Source organism: Numida meleagris, chromosome Z (genome assembly GCF_002078875.1).
Source record: "Numida meleagris isolate 19003 breed g44 Domestic line chromosome Z, NumMel1.0, whole genome shotgun sequence".
NCBI lineage: Eukaryota > Metazoa > Chordata > Aves > Galliformes > Numididae > Numida > Numida meleagris.
This window is the reverse complement of record NC_034438.1, coordinates 1,047,949-1,066,019: the sequence shown is the minus strand read 5'-3', so window position 1 is coordinate 1,066,019 and position 18,071 is coordinate 1,047,949. Positions and strand designations below refer to the sequence as shown.

The 18,071-nt window shown below is 42.8% G+C and overlaps 1 protein-coding gene across 1 annotated transcript; it reads right to left on the bottom strand.

The window, feature by feature from the left end:
• On the bottom strand, nucleotides 5,339-17,920 carry ACAA2 (acetyl-CoA acyltransferase 2). The gene is made up of 10 exons (XM_021381229.1): nucleotides 17,829-17,920; nucleotides 14,597-14,763; nucleotides 13,589-13,717; nucleotides 12,429-12,545; nucleotides 11,702-11,849; nucleotides 10,349-10,524; nucleotides 9,553-9,682; nucleotides 7,390-7,460; nucleotides 6,707-6,861; nucleotides 5,339-5,971 (listed from the first exon to the last, which is right to left on the bottom strand). Exons 1-10 carry the CDS (start codon nucleotides 17,842-17,844, stop codon nucleotides 5,887-5,889), a joined length of 1,194 nt encoding a protein of 397 aa, XP_021236904.1. The 5' UTR covers nucleotides 17,845-17,920; the 3' UTR covers nucleotides 5,339-5,886.

The following is an 18,071-nucleotide window of genomic DNA, read 5'->3' as shown; positions in this document are numbered from 1 at the left end:
CTTATTTATAGGGGCTGTTGACCTAAGGGGTTTCATTAGTATCAAAATAGCTGGTGGTCACTTCAAAATACACCATGCTGACCCTTGTCCTGGCCTCAAGCAGCCTCAGTAAATTTATGTAAGAAACAAAGTTTCCCCCAGGACAAACAGCAGACTACACAAATCTATTTGCTCAGCAAGTGCTGAGAACATTCATTTCTTCAGCCTTTGTGAGCGTGGCACACACCACCATAGTCTTGCCTTCCCTCATCTAGCGTTCAGACTACAGCACGCAGTGGTCGTGCTATGCAAAGAAGAGCTCAAGCAACAGGTAGCATGAACCAAGCATCTGCACAAAATTAAGAGTCTGCACTCACTGTTAAACCTGCAGCCTTTTCACGTGACAATAGCCATGTCACTTACTCTGAGAATTGGAGGATCCTGGGCCTTATGCACCTCCTTCCATCACCTGAATCCATTTATCAAAGAGATCAGCAGCTGGCGGTGTTGCTTGGGAGTGATGTGAGCATCGGGTGTTGGATCACGCCACCCAGCTCCCACCTGCAGCCTGCTCTTGGCTAACCTCAGCAGCAATCCTCAATTGCTCTGTCATTGGGAAACAGGCATCCAGCAATCCAAGTGCCAGGAAGAGCTGAAAAGCTGGAATGGAAAACGAGATTGGGGCCATGAATGTGAAATTCAGATGTTGATTAATTATTTTTTGGAACAGCGGTTGAAATACAGTGGATTCTGACAGTAGGGGCCCACTCACACCATCAGTGTGAATCAGAGAATCTCCTGACACAAAAGGTCTGCTGTTGTTAGCCCTTGAGAATTATGCTGAGGTGGGAGAGTACATTCTGGTGGAGTCACCAACACTCCTTCCTTCCCAGGAGAGCCTCAGTCCAACCCTTCCCACCCCAAGACCAGTGATCCAGACTGGAATCACACAGGTGGTAGCAGCATGCCACAGATTCTTCAGGTTTGATTGAATCAGGGCAGCTATTTTTGGGCCTGCAATTGCAATTTTCCAAGAGCACTCGAGGGCAGCCACTGATGGCCAAAGAGAGACCAGCCCAGCCTGGGAAACATCAACAGATGAGAGTCCAACGTTGAGATAGCAGGGGGCCATTTCTGGGGAGGACCAGCTTGCGCAAGACGAAAGGTGAAGCAACACAAAGTTCTTGAGAACCTGACAGATCACAGAAGCACACCACGGTTGGGGTGGGCAGGACCTCAAGATCCCACTGGTTCCCACCTTGCCCAGGCAGGGCCACCAGAGCTGTGCCCAGCCCCATGTCCAGCTTTGTGTAGGTGGGGAACTTCAGCCTTCTGACCTTGCTATTTGTGTAATGGTCAATTTAATGACCAAACGTCCAATAAATCCGACTTCTGAGCACTCTGCCATCTCCTCCTTACAGTTTTCTCTGTTCAAACTACACTGTCTTCTGCTTCTCACATTTTCTCGCCCTTGCAAATCCCCTTCTAAGACCTGAAGAAGAATTTCTGTTTATAAACAACCACAGCAGAGGACATAAACATTGTGGTGTAAAACATTCTTACAAACTGAGCAAATAAAACAGTGAATTTATCATGTGGAGGTTTTGGTGCAGCATCTTGTGCCAGAGATAAATATTTGTGAGGAAGGTATTCAGATTTTTTTTCTCCCTGACAACAGCTATAATAAATACACTGCTGGAAAAGACGAGGGAAATAGATTTTCACTGAACACCAATAAAACATGTTTGGACAGAGTACTTGCAGAAGAATCTTAACTATAAGAATTTGGAGCTCCAGCTTGCTGCCTGTGTTAAAATCACAGAACAGAACACCCTGGGTGAGTCCTCCTTTGAGATGCAGTCAGGTGGAGTTTCCAGGCTCCATACTCAGCAATAAAAGGGAGAGAAAAGGGTTTAGGGAGGCTGGTCCTCAGCTCAGGAGCTGTCTGGGCATCACTCTACCTATGGGAGGTGGTGAGTGATTGTTCTCTTTCACTCTTCTTCCACTTCTCCTTTGCTTATTAAGCAATTTTTACCTCAACCCACAGTGCATTTCGTCTTCCCTCTTCCTTTCCTATTCCCAGTGAAGAGCAATTGGGGAGCAAGTGAGGGTAACGTGGTGCTCAGCCCTCTTCCAGAGTTAACCAACAACGTCCATCCCTACACTGAGGGACAGCAATTCTGTCTGCCTGTTGCAGATGTCTAGTTTAGGTACCTCCAGTTTAGACAATCTCCTCATGAACTGGTATAGTAGCTGGCTAGTCACTTTCAACCTCCGTGCAGCAGCTCACCATCACACTGATCTTCCAAGAGATCAAAGCTGTGGTTTCACAATCATTCGTGCCACATTTGGGTAACTCCTGCTCTCCCAGCAAACAACAACTTCAGTCCAGGTAGGGTGAGAACACGCAGCTCTACTTCTGCTGGATCACTGAACAAGCACAAACGCTTGAGGATAAATAGTAGCTGCTCTGCCATAGCACCTGCCAGGATGAAAGTATCACACTGGCATTTGCACAAAGCTGTGGATTAGCTATTTGAGTTTACACCTGACCCACCGTGCAATTCTAAGGCCACAGCATCCTGACCTGGCGTTACTATTTGTTATCAAATGGCAGCCTTAAATGTGTTAAAAACGTTATGTTTTCTTAACGTCCGTTCCACGAGAAATATTTACCCACTAAAAACAACAAACACACATGAAATTCAAATTTAACTCGTGGTCTAATCTACCCATACATTTCAATTCATGTTTCATGTGAAAGTCCTTCAGTCAGCAGAGGTATTGTTAGAACTGTTTCATAATAGAAGAGGGAAATAGCACCCTTGTTATTAAACCCTGAGCCTGTGATCTCCAAGAAGGATTCACTTCCTCCACTGATCTCCCTCCAGCTACTCTATCAAGTCTCCACACCTTCTCCCTCTCTCTTACATGGGAACAAGTCTTAATAGCTTCTTTCAGGACACAGGAATCATATGATCTCTTCAGCTTGGGTCAGATATGGCACTTCAGTTACCATCGTGTTAAATAAGTCTCAAACCACAGCTGGAACTCACTCTAAAGCAAATATTATCCAATTACTTCAAAATCCAGAGGTACAGGCATCATGGCACCTGTCTCCAAGACCCAGGAGAACCAGGACCTGAAAGTTTGGATTATTCACTTTCAAGGTTAACCGAGACTTGGAAGAAAAGCATTGCTACTCGATGGAGGAGAAATGCCTCAGCAATCCATCGAGGTCTCTACAGTGTCCAAAACGCACCACCGAGTGGCAGAGAGCTGCATCTGCACCGATCAGGAAATGCTGCACAGCACTCCAGCAGCATCGAGTGCTTTCCACAAGTGCTTCCTTTTCCCACACTTTTCGAGACGGATAAAAATCCCTGTTTTTGCTATCCGGTGTCATGCAGACTAATCACACAAAAATGATGAATACTTCAGAGCCTAAGAAGAAAAAAAAAAGATGTATGCAATTGGTACAATCAACATAAATAATATTTCCCCTAAGACCAAATCTCCTGCTCCTTCTCGGACGCTACAGAATTCCCCTAATCCAGACTGCTGTCAGTAAGATGTCTTCATTTCCCAAAGGCAAGAGAACAGTTCCGTTATTGCTGTATCTGGGAAACAGAGCACACTTTGAAAAGCGTGCAAGGATCAGATATTACCGCTGTTCTTCTGTTTGGAAGTGCAACATATTAAGCTCCAGTAACCTCATGGGAAGGGATTTCACAATTTCATTTTGGTTTGACAAAGCCCCTCGTTAGAGGCCCTTACAGGAAATGAACAGGATGAAGATGGAATGATGTGGGAATAAATAGTTGACTTACGCAGCAAAGTAAGGCTTCTGGCAGGATGTACAGTGACCTGTGCTGATAACATAAGTTGCCTGTAAAAAGGAGTGAATATCATAATGCATTCTGCAGAAAACACGTTATTATTCAGAATGACCAAGTGCAACTCTCCCAGCAAGAACTACGCATGGATTTCAGATGCTTGAGTGATGGAAGATGGGAATGAGACATTATGTGCAAAATAAAGTGTGTGAAGGGGATTATTCTTTACTATATAGAATCATAGAATGGTTTGGGTTGGAACGGACCTTTAAGATCATCTAGTTCCAACTCCCCTGCTATAGGCAGGGACACCTCCCTCTAGACCAGGTTGCTCACGGCCCCATCCAGCCTGGATGGGGGCTGTATCTACAAAATGAAGAGTTCTGAAGCAACTGGAACTCCAAACAGAAGAGACCTTGGAAAAATTGGCCAGATTCCTGAAAATAAGAGTTCAATGATAATCCACAGTCAGAAATGTAAGAATAATTAGTTACTGTGGAAGAAGCCATGAATCCTGATTTATAAAATCCATGTGGCAACTCTATCTTGAATAATGAAACCCTGGCAACCCTAACTTATTGAAATACAGTAGAAAAAGAAGGGACTGTGTTAGATGAACATCTAGTTTGCTGCCTTATAGCAGCTAGGTTTTTAATGCACATAAACAGCACTATCATCATTACAGACACCAAACCCACAGGAAACACCAGGAGTAGCAATCAGCACACTTCAACAGTTATCCATCCATTCCCACAATAGTTGCCTTGACCTGAACTTCTTGTTTATCTGGACATTCTGGTTTTGAATGGCCTCCCTTCTTTCACAATCAGCACAGCTCATGGCAGTAACAATTCATAGATGAGCAACATTTCAAGAATAGACTGAAGACTGAAACCTTTGCTACTATTTTAATGTATGTAGCACAGAAGATGCTACAGAGAAGCACGTTCTGTCTCTGACTAGGGGTCTGCCCAACTCACTGTGAGCATCCAGTGTAGACACCTACACTGATGGATTGGTGGTTGGACTAGATGATCTTGGTCTTTTCCCACCTTAATGATTCTATTCTATGATTCTGAGGAAGCTCCAAGTTGCTCGACTGAGAAGTGAGCCTAGTGGACTTCAGAGACTACATTCAGCAGAGATCTCACTTCAAACAAATATATCCAACATGATTCACAACCTGAACTCTGCTCCCTGTGAGTGTCAAGGGAACTTGCTCAGATGTGGAATTCTCAGACAAGTTGAGAACAGCCCCACATGAGGTTGCTCAAGAGATGATACTATCAAAGGAAGTTACAAAATGGGCTGCAGTAGGTACACAGTAACATGTAACACCACTGCTGGATGCAGTGTCACCTTCTTGGAAGGCTGGCAGACTTGCTAGAGTTTTCTAGAAACTGCTCAGTAAGTACCAGTGACTCTGCAGCTACAAAAAAAGCAGCATTTCCAGTAATAAACACTGATGTACCAAGACTAAAAATTCTCACAGTGGTTTAGTTCTAAATGAAACCAACACCAAGCTTTTTTTATCAGTTCAATTTATTGTTCTGGAGAGGCACAAAAAAATTTCAACTTTTCCTCATTTCCATTTGCCTTGCAAAATAGCAGAGTACAATTCAGAGCCATCAATCTACAATTAACACATACTTCAGATAGTCTCCAAGGACATTTTCACACTTGCTGATGATAAAAGAGGCACATGTGCCAGACAGCAGCTGAAATTAGAAAAGTTGAAGCAGTACTTGCTTGAAAAGTTGCATTGCTATTTAAGGCAGGTTTGGTGAAAGTTTGACAGGCAATTTCCTCAGGAAATGATAAGAATTTTGCCTACAGCAATACATTAAACATGATTGAAAAGAGGCTTTTAGAAAATACTTCATCAGTGTGAAATTACATTGGTATTAGACATTACCGCATCTTCTTGTTTAGAATTCAGACCTCTCAGCCATTCCTTTACCTTGCAGGAATGGTACTACGTGAAGGGAGGCAGTGATGCTTTACTATCACAAAAAGCTGAAGTTTTTCAGAGAACTGGTAATTCAGGCAACACTGCCAGCTTCAGAACCTCTCAAGCTGTGTTCTCGATGAGAAGAGCAATACCTTGTCCACCTCCAATGCAAGCTGACCCAACTGCATATTTCCCACCACGGCGCCTGTACCAAAAAAGTAACAGTGAAAATGACTTGTATTAATAAATCCATAGTAGTAGTAGCCCTGATTTTATAAACAGAAACTAGCTATCAGCTTTTCATAGGTACTATTAATGATGAGGCTTTGGAATGTGTATGTTCTTCTTTTTCTAGAAAAATATCACAAAGCCTACACTGCTGTTGAAGTATTTCTGTAGAAAAAACAAAGAGTTCTAGGTCTGGGTCTTGGACCATCTAAAAGATGGCATATCCTATTGTTCTTAGAAGAACAAAACGGCAAGGAATGACACAAGGAATTCTTACTGCTTTAACACATATTAAAAATGGCATAATTCAAGTATAATTTTATTGCCATGGGAGTTTTTAAAAGCTGCATTTTCTACAGCCACACACACATTTTTTTCCAAGTTGCAAATTAATTAAAGCTTTATGGCTGAACTCTTGTATTGTGAATGTTGTGAGTACCACCAAAATATTCAGGGATCTCTGCCCTGAAGATAATGGAAGAGGGAAAGGGAAAGAAAAAAAATGGGAAAATTCAGACTAAAATTGTGCTAAGCATACCAAGCAAGTCAAAGCAATCAACATTTCTGAAAATGGACTAAAGGAGAAAGGTAATGACAAAGTCAGTGGACTGGAAGATTTCTGGCCACACAGTATATATGTTAAAACTCCTTTGCAGGTGTAAATACAGCAGTGCTGCATTCACTACCAGCAGCTATTAAGCTATGAATGTACCTTAATTCATGAACCAGATGAGCTGTGATCCGTGATCCTGAAGCACCCAGAGGATGACCCACAGCAATGGCACCTCCATTGACATTGGTTTTTTCAGGGTCCAGGCCCAACACTTTTTCAACAGCCAGATACTGAGGTGCAAATGCCTCATTCACCTGAAACATTGGAGAAACAACAGATACAACTGTTCACACTGACTTCCCACAAAAGCTGTCAGCAGCATGCGTCCACACAAGATTAAATGGGATGCACTTCTCCAAGTCATTTTGATTGAGAAAATATTAAACGTTGTGTTATGACATGTATTCAGATAACATATACATCATCAGGTCAACAAAACAAATTCAAATTCTTCTGGCATACATGATACAAAGCAAATATGCATTATCCTTTTTTAAAAGAAATGTTCTGATGCATGTGTTCATGACATACAGCCAACAGAAGAGCCTCATGTTGTGTTTTTTTCCCTACAGAACGCTATCAAGCCATTTTCAGTCTTCACATGTCTGAGACTCAGCACCTGTGTGGCTGAAACTAGCTGGACAAAGGTCAGACAGGCAAGCAAGGATAGGTGGGCTGCAGGCATGCAGAAACACCTACCTCGTGGCAACTGGAAACACACTGAGTGTAGTGTTTCCCCTAAAAAGACCAGTAACCCCACTGTCCATATTAAACCTTCTTACCTCTACCAAATCCATGTCCTTCAAAGTCAGTCCTGCTTTCTTCAGAACCTCAGTAATTGCAGGTACAGGGCCTGTTTGGAAAATGGTATGCACAATTGGTTAAATGAAAAATAAATAAAGCTTTATAAACATGCTATACATAGGATATCTTCATAAAGCCTCATCAGACTGCCTCTCAGAAGGTCCTGTGGAGGCAGTGAACTCTGAATGTGTCACTCACCTGCTCTATTATTGTGGTAAAAGAACTCAAAAATCTAAAAACTATTTGGCGGCCTCATCCACAAACTGCTGAGGAAAGAAAGGAGTGCCATTACTACTGCAGAGCTACGCTGGTAAACACACACATACGTTTCAAGTCAAGAAGATAGCTGCTAGACAAATAAGACCTCAAGGCCATTTTGAGGCAACTCCTCCTCTGCAGTAATCTTGGCTTCAGCTTATTCTTTCCTCATCACTTGCAGCCTCCAGATATATATAAAAAGGAAACGGCAGGTGTTCGCAGGTCTGACGGTCATGTGTTTAGTTATGGGTATTGATGTTTTGGTGTTGTTGGTAAAACTTAACTATAAAACTTCTGGTTAAAGAATAAATTTAAAAAAATTAAAATAAAATAAAAAACACCACACAACAAAACGTTGCCTCGAACCCAGTCTGAAACAGCCAGCTGAAGAACAAAAACAAATAGGAGTTTTGTGGATAATATTACAGAATTTGGCAATAAAACTGTCTCTAGAAGAAAGCTGACAGCTATAACCCAGTATAGCTCAGCAGGGGAGATGAATCTCAAAGCACAGCTACTTAAGGAAAGAGACATTCAAAGAGAATTTGAAAGGGCTATTTAGATTATGTGCCTGTAAGTCAAAGACTGTGATATTAGATGGGAGCTGATGGCTAGATGAACAGAAACAATCCTAAAACATGACTTCAGCATCTCACTACCAAGAAATGGTAATGACAACACATAGCTCAAAGAATAAAAAACATAAAAATGAGCAAATGACCCAAGAGACAGAAACATTAATAGAAGAAAGGGTTCAGGTCAAAGCTCAGTGGATCATTAGAAAGGCTCAGGCTTAATACTAGACCCTAAATGTTTCTCTTTATAGACTGATTTTAGTATGCTCGTTATGTGTGAGAGTAATGGGAAGGTCTCATGTGGACAATACAAAGACCATCAATGACAGCCAAGGGGACTTCCCTCCCCAGCCTCTTTTTCTAAATAACGTATTCTATCACTTAGACATTGTCTGCCCAACACTATCAGTACGTGAAAGGGCAGTGGCTCCGTCTGAGCTCCTCTGTTCTCAGATCTGTTGCTGTCATGTCTATGAATCTAATCTGTTTTTTTTTCAGTTGCTGTGGAGTTAAGGACTGAAAATGCCGTTTCTCCATATGATTTATGAAGTTTTTAAACAGGCTAAAAGAGTTGCCTGACCTGCAGACAATGGTCTGGTTTACAAAGCACAATGAGAGCATGAAGCCCAGCGAAAGAAACCCTCCCTCTGCATTTGCTTTGAAGGTTGGCTTAGTCAGATAGCCTGAGCAAGAAAGCAAGTCTGACAATGCTTCATTTGCATTTGTACTGACACACGAAACCAGCAAACAATGACTTCTCTGAAGAAAACAGCAGAAGGGAAAAGTAATGCTAGGGTACAATGCTGTCTGCAAACTCAACAGAAGGGAAAAATCCTGGCATGTCTGGATCAGCTTTGAAGGTTTGTTTGCATTAAGCTTACTTGATTAGAAAACATAAAATATGAGACTAGGAAAAAAATGATTAGTGGGCTTACCAGAATAATGTCTGATTAGATACTGGAACTCAGCCTTAACTTAAGCAATGGAGTAAATGCTGAAAGAGGTACACAGAGCCAGTATTCCTTCAGCAAAACAACTCATAATTATACAATAATGGGAATCTAAGGCAAATTTCAGGAGAAGATCTGTTGGGTTTTTTTGTTTGTTTGTTTTAAATGAAAGCATACCTATTTTCCTGACTTACTAACACACAGAATAAAAAAAAGGGGGGAAAAGTGGCTGCATGGAATGTGTGTCAGTGCTAATACTGTAGATCAGGCACTGCACATACTCCCTAGAATGCCCAAGAGAAGAACAACTTAACTCTGCTTAATGCTGTAAAAGAAAACGTGCTTTCTTGCAACTTACCAATGCCCATTATGGAAGGGTCACAGCCAGATGAGTGGTAGGCAACTATTCTTGCCAGAGGAGTGAGGCTGTGCTTTTTAAGTGCTGATTCGCTGGCAATGATGACTGCGCCAGCTCCATCACACACCCCCTTGCAACAACAGAGGAAAGTATTCTTAGTGGAGAAAAGTACAGACAAAAAAGTCGCTTTTTAAACTAAGAATGTCCCTCAACAAAAAACTTGAGTTCATGACGCTGTTCTTAAAACGTTATAAACTGTTGTACTGGTATTTACTTAAAACATACTGTGTTGTTTCACTATTCTGTGGACTACGAAAGAAATATAGATGATTAGATGATTAATTTTAATGTTTCAGAAAAGTAAAATACATTTTTGTCACTTGAGTCTCCCTTACATTGGAAACATAATTCTGTACATTTGCAGGGACCCTATTAATATCAGGTAACAGATGTACAATTAATCATAAAAGATATGTTCCAGACACTCATACTATGGTTATGATCTATTTTAGGCAGGAATTTGGATTATATAATCACAACAGTCATTCCGGCCCAAAGAATATTAATCAATTAAATAAGATAAGGACTGTAAGAGGAACTGTCTCTAATGACATGCTGCTAAGCTCTCAGCCTGCTCTGAGCAAAAGCAAAATGCAGTTTGGACTACAGAGGATACCAACTGTGCTACAAAGCCAAGCAGCAGCATGCCCGACAAGGAAATGCATGATAATACAGGGACAACAAATTAGAAGAACATTGAAGGTGACACTATAATCCAAGGCTGTAACGTACTCACTGAAGCATTCCCTGCAGTGACTGTCCCATCCTTTTTAAAGACGGGTGGGAGTTTTGCCAGCTGTTCCAGAGTGGTCTGGGGTTTCGGGTGCTCGTCTTTTTGCATACTTTCTTTCCCCTTTTTTGTTTTCACTTCAATTGGCGCCATCTCAGCATTAAAATGACCGGCATCTTGAGCTGTAACCACAAAAGGGAAATTAAAAGGTCTCTTACAAAAATAGCAGGAGATGACTGCCCAGCATGACTAATAATCCCATTTCCATGTGCACACGGCCTTTGATCTGTTTTAGCTACAACTTCAGAGACAGTACTGTTTATGCTTTATTTTGTTTAAATAAGCCATTTGGGGGTTTACTGTTTGTTTAATTTTTAGGACACAACAAAAACTGTGCAAATACATTCCAAAACTTCTCCAAATAAAGCCTCCGATATTGACGTGTTATTTCAGGTTTAAATAACTACACTCTTCCCCCCTCCTTAAACCATTAGATTTATTTTCTGTATACATACATGCATTGTTGCTTTATTCTGCAACTCTCAAGTTTATCAGAGGACCAGAAAGCTCCAGCTCTCAAAAGCTGACATATTTGATGTTGTTTGTCTACCTCTGGCATTTTTTAACAAGTTTTACATGATCCTTTTCTTTCCAGAGAAGCCATAGGGACTGTCTCTTTAGTGTAAATGCACAAACAGAAATAAAACCAGCAAGCTGGAGTCTTACACATCATACATAAAACAAGAAAGAAGCAAAAGCCTCTTCAATGGCACAATTGGTAGTGAAGGCTCCAGGAATTCGCTTAGATCAGCATGGAGGGATAAAAACAGCACTTCTACACCCACTAAAAAAAATTAAATCTACCTTCAAGAGTAGCAGCTGTTAAAATCAACATTATTGCAATCTAAAAGTATGCTCAGATCTTTTCTTCTTGTGGATTGCAATGTGTGTTGAAATCCACAAAGACCACTACACATCCTACTTTCTTTTACACTACGATCCTGTTTACACTAACCATCAACTCTGTAATAACTCAGTGTCCCTGAATTATGGCTTTGGCCATATAAAGTGTCCAACAAAGAGTTTAAATGCAAGTCCTGGGCAAATATACCCTCTTCAGATATATCTTCAGATTCTGTTTACTGTAGCTGTTGAATATATTCCAAATCAACCCTGCTAGAGTGGGCTCCTTGTATCACAGAGCAAAGTAAAGCATGAATTAGAGTCTCTTCAAATCAAAAGACAAATGACGCTAACATGCATGAGCTACATAAAACTTAAAAATAATTTGAGTTGTTGCTAAAAACAAGATTTGAAACTGGTCTCATATAAAACACTTCAATTCCTACATTTACTAACCAGCTTTGCACCTCTGTTGTGTTTTGAATGCATATCGGTCGCAGTCCTCTCGCGTGATGTTGTGTTTTGCAGCCAGATTTTCAGCTGTAATTGCCATTGGGATTTTAACATACGTGTCAGTTAGACCTTCCCACAATGTGTCTTCCAACTGCATGAAACATTATTAGAAGAAAATGTTAAAGCAGAGCAATATTAACATTTATTATTGTTAACTTCTCATGCCACCAGCCTCTTGGGAACTAATGTCACCTTGTAAAGTTAACCCAAGTTACCTACAGATACTTTACATAAATTAGAACAAACACACCACAAAGCAGCATGCAAGTTCTCATCTGCTATTTTAGTTTATACCACACCCTAGAGCGGTTCTTTCCACTCACATATGGCCCTGAGATGTTTGGGAAAAGCCTTTATATTATAGACAGTACTCCGATGGGATGCACCAAACGAATTACATTTTGGCTCTAAGAGTTTACTAATGTACTTATCTTGGAAAAGGAATTCAAACATTTCTTTGGAAACGGGAGAGAATTGGCATTCTTAATAAAATTATGTGAACCTACTATTTCAGTGATGTTTGAATACTGGGTATATGCTTTGAGCCTCTAAATCTGCATCTAATATTCAATGATTTCACTTCCAAGAGTGTAATGCCTATATGCCTGACACCGTATGTTCCTCTGCAAAATATTTACACAATAAAAGTTTAAAAAAAAAAGGATCAGACCTTGAGTTCTGCTCCTAATCTGGTTCCAAATCGGATGTTTCGAACTGCATAAGGCGCCTGGCTCATGCTTTCAGCTCCTCCACACAGAACCACTTCTGAGTCATTAAGGCAAATTTCCTGTTAGCAGCAACAACAACAAAAAAAAAAAACAACAGTAAACCCAAAGACCTAGGATGTAAGGCTTGCTTTTGTAAGGTAGTAACAACTGTTTCAGAGAAACACATTGTCACCTATAAAGCCACACACCCAATGAACTCCTGCTTGATTGCATATATTTACAAAGGTTTACCGTTCCAGAAGGACTGGGGCCTGTCTCTGTCTTACACACTCCTCCCTTGACCCGTAAGTGAGGAGTGGACATAACAGTGAGGAGGAAGAGAATTTGGGCTCACCTATGTGACAGGACTGAGAACCTGACGGCATCCCCATGGTTGCGTGGTTAGGTTAACAGATGTTTGAGCATGTGGTTTTGTTTTGGCTTGGTTTTAAATATCTCTGCCACAAAACCAAAACAACTTTAAAAAAAAAATTCAGAAAACATTAGCCAAGTAAACTGCCAAAAGAAACCCCAACCACACTAATTCATCACTGGTATAGTCTGCAGAGCCTGAAAGTCCTAAACTGCAAACAGACAATCTGACCACTAAAAAATTCTTTAAATGATTCACCTAGTTGCTATAAATTATCAAACCCATGAAAGAGTTTGGGTCTTTGAAGGAAGAAACACTTGAAAAGCACAGATTGCTGCTTACATAGCCAACTAGGTGGGAATATAAACAATGGGCAAAAGATAAAAGCCTTCATTTGTGGTTCTGATGCCCAGTAATTTTAATTCATGCCAAGAGGATCACAGAACACAACCACTGCACAGCTGAACTCTCTCTCTCTGACTAACACTTGTTGCATTCCTTACATTGAACTCAAAATAGCTACAATGGTGATTTTTAAAACCAGCCATTAAAAATGGCATTGTGGAGGCTGAACTCTTGCGTGCAACCATGCACACACAATGTGAAGCCTCTACTAGTGGTAGCTAAAAACCCATGCTAAGACTAATCTCAAACACACAGTATACGCTTCTACACATCTCTTCTCTGATGTCAAAGATGCAATAGAAGTTACAACTAATACAGAAATTCGGGGAAAAAAGAGCTTAGTACCTGGCATCCATTAGCAATGGACTGGAAACCAGAGCCACAGAGCCTGTTGACAGTGAGGGCTGGAACTGGGACAGGGACTCCCACACGTAAACCAACATGTCTTGCAATGTAAATAGCATCCGGAGAGCTCTGCGGGCAGAACAAACGGCAGGTTGTATTACACTCATTCTTTTTGAGAGTAAAAGTTTTTATCGAAAGTCAAAATGTTGTAATTGGATTACTGGTAAAAGATAGGTGGATATATTCAACAGAAGTCCTGCTAGTTGCAGGGGTTCTGATTCACTTCAAAAAAATAAACTCCTATGATCAAAAAGGACTAATGTCTGAACATGCAGAGATCGTGACATAAGAGTGAGGCACCATGACAAAAATGATGCCACAGATATTAAGGCTCTGAAGTCACCAGCTTTAAAAGTCTTGTGTTGTCTCTTCTTGCTTATTTTCCAGCATACACACCAGTGACTGACACGACACCAGAACCTGGCCAGGAACCAGCAGTTACTTCAAGGTAAATCAGAATTGCTGAGATTGACAGGGGGAAAAAAAAACCCAAAACAGTGTGAAAAATGCAGAGATATGACTGCTGCTTTGCATTCAATGAACCATGAAATGTTGTAAGTGTGATGCTCTAATTGGACACAGGCCTGTTCTAGCGACAAGATTTCATTCCAGCTCAAGGCATGAAAACAGGAAAAACGTGCTGGGGAATAGCAACTAGCCACTAAATGAATCTGTATGGTTGCAGTGATCGGCCTCTCCTACTTTAAACTATCTCTGCGGTCCTAAAAAAAGGAAAGCTAAGCCTTGCTCCCAGTAATGTCCAAAATCATGCAGGGTATGTCCCTTAGACACGAACAGGAAACACTACACTATGAATGCTACTCACCCATTCCATCTCCACCCCTCTGGTTTATTCTTGGCTGCAAAGCAGAGGTAACTATCTATAGGACCACTGTGCAGGAGATGACTGAAACATTCACCCACCGGCAAAATTTCCATGCTACCAACCTGCATGACATTGCCAACGATCACACTGTCAATGATCTCAGGAGGGACCTTGCCAGCAGCCAGCGCAGCCCGAGCAGCATGTTCTGTCAGATCAGTGGCTGACAAGCCCTTCAGCAGCCCTCCATAGGTGCCAAAAGGAGTCCGCTTTGCTGCGACGATGAATACACCTGTGAGAGAAGCAAGAATTATGCAGCTGGACCAAGCAGGGAATAGTTGGTCTGCCTTGTATATCTTTCTATGAGATAACAGATATATATGAGATACCAAACAGAATAATAACATAATAACATTAAAAAAAAATGGTACAGATCAACAGAATGTACTAAAGAGAAAATGAGCAAACAAGCACTCAACTGAGTAACATCCTAAATTTGCAAGAACCCAAGTAGTTCAAGACAAGGGTTGTAGGATGCAGCAATACTTTGGGTGGGGAAGGTATGCCAGGATTAATAGTCAGAAGGAAGAGTTGGGAAGACTCCAGGAGTATCCCTTTTCCACGGGAAGGTTTGGAAAAAGGAGATAGTTTGGCTATGGAGCAGACACACTACATCAGCCGTTAGTGACAGTGTACTAAAAGCAGAAAAGGAACATCTGTAAGATCCCACAGTGGACACACCCGTGAAATAATTTGTTGTTGTGTTGTTGTCAATGTCTTGACCAGAGGAAGCCCATGGGGATTTCAGCTCAAGCAAAGCTCTGCCCTAGGCAGAACACCTCCTGCCTGCTGCTCACAACAGCTCCATGTTGTGTGCCAGCACAAGTGGGAACAGGCTCTGAACTTTCCCCCAGTTGAACAACAGAGCTCATGCACCCGCTCCGCAGCTGCCATGGAATGCCTGCTGGTATTTTAAGTAATGCAGGAGAGATACATGCAGACAGAAGAATAATTGCAAATGGAAATGCCTGCGTATTAAGCTGCTGGTGAACACTGCTCTGACTGCTTCCAAGGTTTCTCATCCACTGCCTTTGTTAACAGAGCGAGGGTGCTCCTCCACCTCTCATACATTCAGATCCCAGACTGCATGCTCTACAGGAAAGGATTATCCAAACTGCTGAAGGTCAGCCCTGCTGCACTGACAGGGACTCAGCACTGCAATGGTTACGCTCAGAAGACGATTTGGGAAATCCCCTAGTGCAGACTAAGCAAGAATTGCAGTTTCAAGGACAAGGATGAATGCAAAAAAAAATGTGGATTTTTAAAACCATAAAAATAGCAAAATTAAGTGATTCCTCACAGCTAGGTGCTGCCCATGGGCTTATTCCTACAGTACCCAGAAGACCTCAAAAATAAGCCTTTGCTAAGCACACTACTGCTGCTTCCTTAAAGCACTGACATGCTGGCTATTCAAAAACAGTAAGATCCAGCATTTATTTTCTCCAAGGAATGATTATAGAGCCATTGAATGACTTGAGGTGGAAGTGACCTTAAAGATAACGCATCCAAAAAGCCCACTCTTCAGGTTTTTAGCCACTAAAACATGTATCCCTAAAGAAGTTCCTGTGTGTTCAGAACTCAAAAAGGAATGAAGGCAGTGCTGCAGGGAAGGTGCTGTACCAGACTTGAAACAAACAGTACAAACCTACCCTCCACATGCACACAGCTGGAGCAAAATGAGGCTGCCTGCTATATCCATTGTTGTTTATAACTCATTTAATCATCACCCAAACCCTCCTTTAAGGGCTTGCTGATGTTCCTAAGCCTGCTCTCCCAGCAGCACAGCCCTGACTGTGCCTCTTGTCCACCGCTCCACTGATTTCTGCCCATCTCCTCCACAACTGTGCCCACACAGCTGCTGCCAGCACAGAGTCCTGACCAAGTCAGCTGAATTTTTCTCTCCTGTTGACCAACAGGTTGGGTATCTGCATTATCTGCTGAATCACACAGCGTGGTTTTACAAACAGTCCGGGGTTGGGGACTTTGCCCTTCAGCCTTTGTTTTACAACACCTCTCTTTCTACCCCACTGCCCACATCTCCCGGCTGCTATGGGGCAGCTCTGTAAAACTAATTCCAGGCAAAGGGAGAAGGCAGGGATGAACTAGCAAGGAAAGAAGGAAACTACAACCTCACCAGGCAGGCAAATTATGCCAAATTGATCCAATCACAGTAGGTGTTGGAGTAGAATTACTCTGATTTTGCGTGATGGGAGAGACAGCTCCTACAGATGTTCCTGAACTTCAAGAGGAAGCAAGGGGCAGATGAGTCCTGCGTGAGGAAGGACCTGGGCCTGTGGCAGCAATTACCAAGTGCCCTTCAATTAGCACTGCCCTACCTTACCACGGCTGCCCCTGAGGTGATACACACTGCGCAAGAGCAGACATTACCACATGCATACGGAGCTGCAAAGCAGAGGTCACCCTGAACCTGTATCAAAAGCTCAACTGGAAAAGTATTTGAATGTGGTTTTAAGCACTCACTGCCTAAATTGGATCACAGAATCATAGAATGGCTTCGGTTGGGAGGGACCTCAAAGATCATCTAGTTCCAACACCCCTGCCAGCATGCTTGCAAGTGGGTTGATACCAAAGGCAGACTTCACAGATCCTCTACGCAACTGCTATTCTAGAGGAAGAGGGATAGTTCTGGGCCTGGAAGCAGGAAGGGAAGGTAATAAATTCTGTTTTACATCTGTTCAACCTTTTATTATTTTTTTTTTCTGTTCAGCCCAAGAGTTGGACTCGATGACCCGTATGGGTCCCTTCCAAACCGGGGTACGCTGCGAGTCTATGGAAAAAAAAAAAAAAAAGCACTCGGCATGAAAACATTTCTTCGCTATTCTGACTAAAAGCAATCATCGGCCCCGTGAGAAACGAACAGGGAAGAACGGTGTGGGGACAGTCGCGTGCCAGCAGCTGAGCGCGCATCCCGGGGTAGACACAGAAAGGCCACAACCAACACCCACAGCCAGCCCAGCTCCGCACAGCGGCACCGAAACGTCCACGCAAACCGCTTCAGGAGCTGCCGGAGCTCCCCGCAGCGCTCAGCCTGCGCTGTCACTACGACCACGGGCAGAAATTCCATCACGGACGCTCCGAGGCCCGCGCCCCAGCCGCGCTCCCCGGCCTGCCCTCACCGGGATCCCCCGGCCCGGGCCGTGCTGAGGAACCCAAAGACGGCAGGGAGCCGCCCGACAGGGTCCAAGAGCTGCCGAAAGGGGCTGGAAGGTGCCGAGAACAGCCGGAAGGTGCCGAGAACAGCCGAAAGGGGCCGAACAGCACCAGCAGAACGCTCACCTCTCAGCAGCGCCATGGCCCCGCCGTTCCCCTCCGCCGCCTGCACTGCCCACCCCGCCCCTCCGCCCCGCCTCGCCGCACATTCGCCACGCTGCGAGCGAGGGAGGCACTGATTGATCGGCGCCCGGAAGCCGCTTTAAATTTGATTTTATTTATTCGTTTTCGTTTTTATTTAAATCTGATTTGATTTTTCTCCTTCCTCCCAGCCCGCAAGTGCCCGGGGGCGAATCGGCTGTGGGGAAA

Excerpts from the sequence above, each read along its gene's own strand:
- ACAA2 (XM_021381229.1), bottom strand. Across the intron at positions 11,850-12,428 it reads GATTAGGAGCAGAACTCAAG|TTGGAAGACACATTGTGGGA; the intron begins GTCTGATCCTTT and ends TGTTTCATGCAG. Across the intron at positions 5,972-6,706 it reads CATCTGGTTCATGAATTAAG|GCGCCGTGGTGGGAAATATG; the intron begins GTACATTCATAG and ends TTTTTGGTACAG.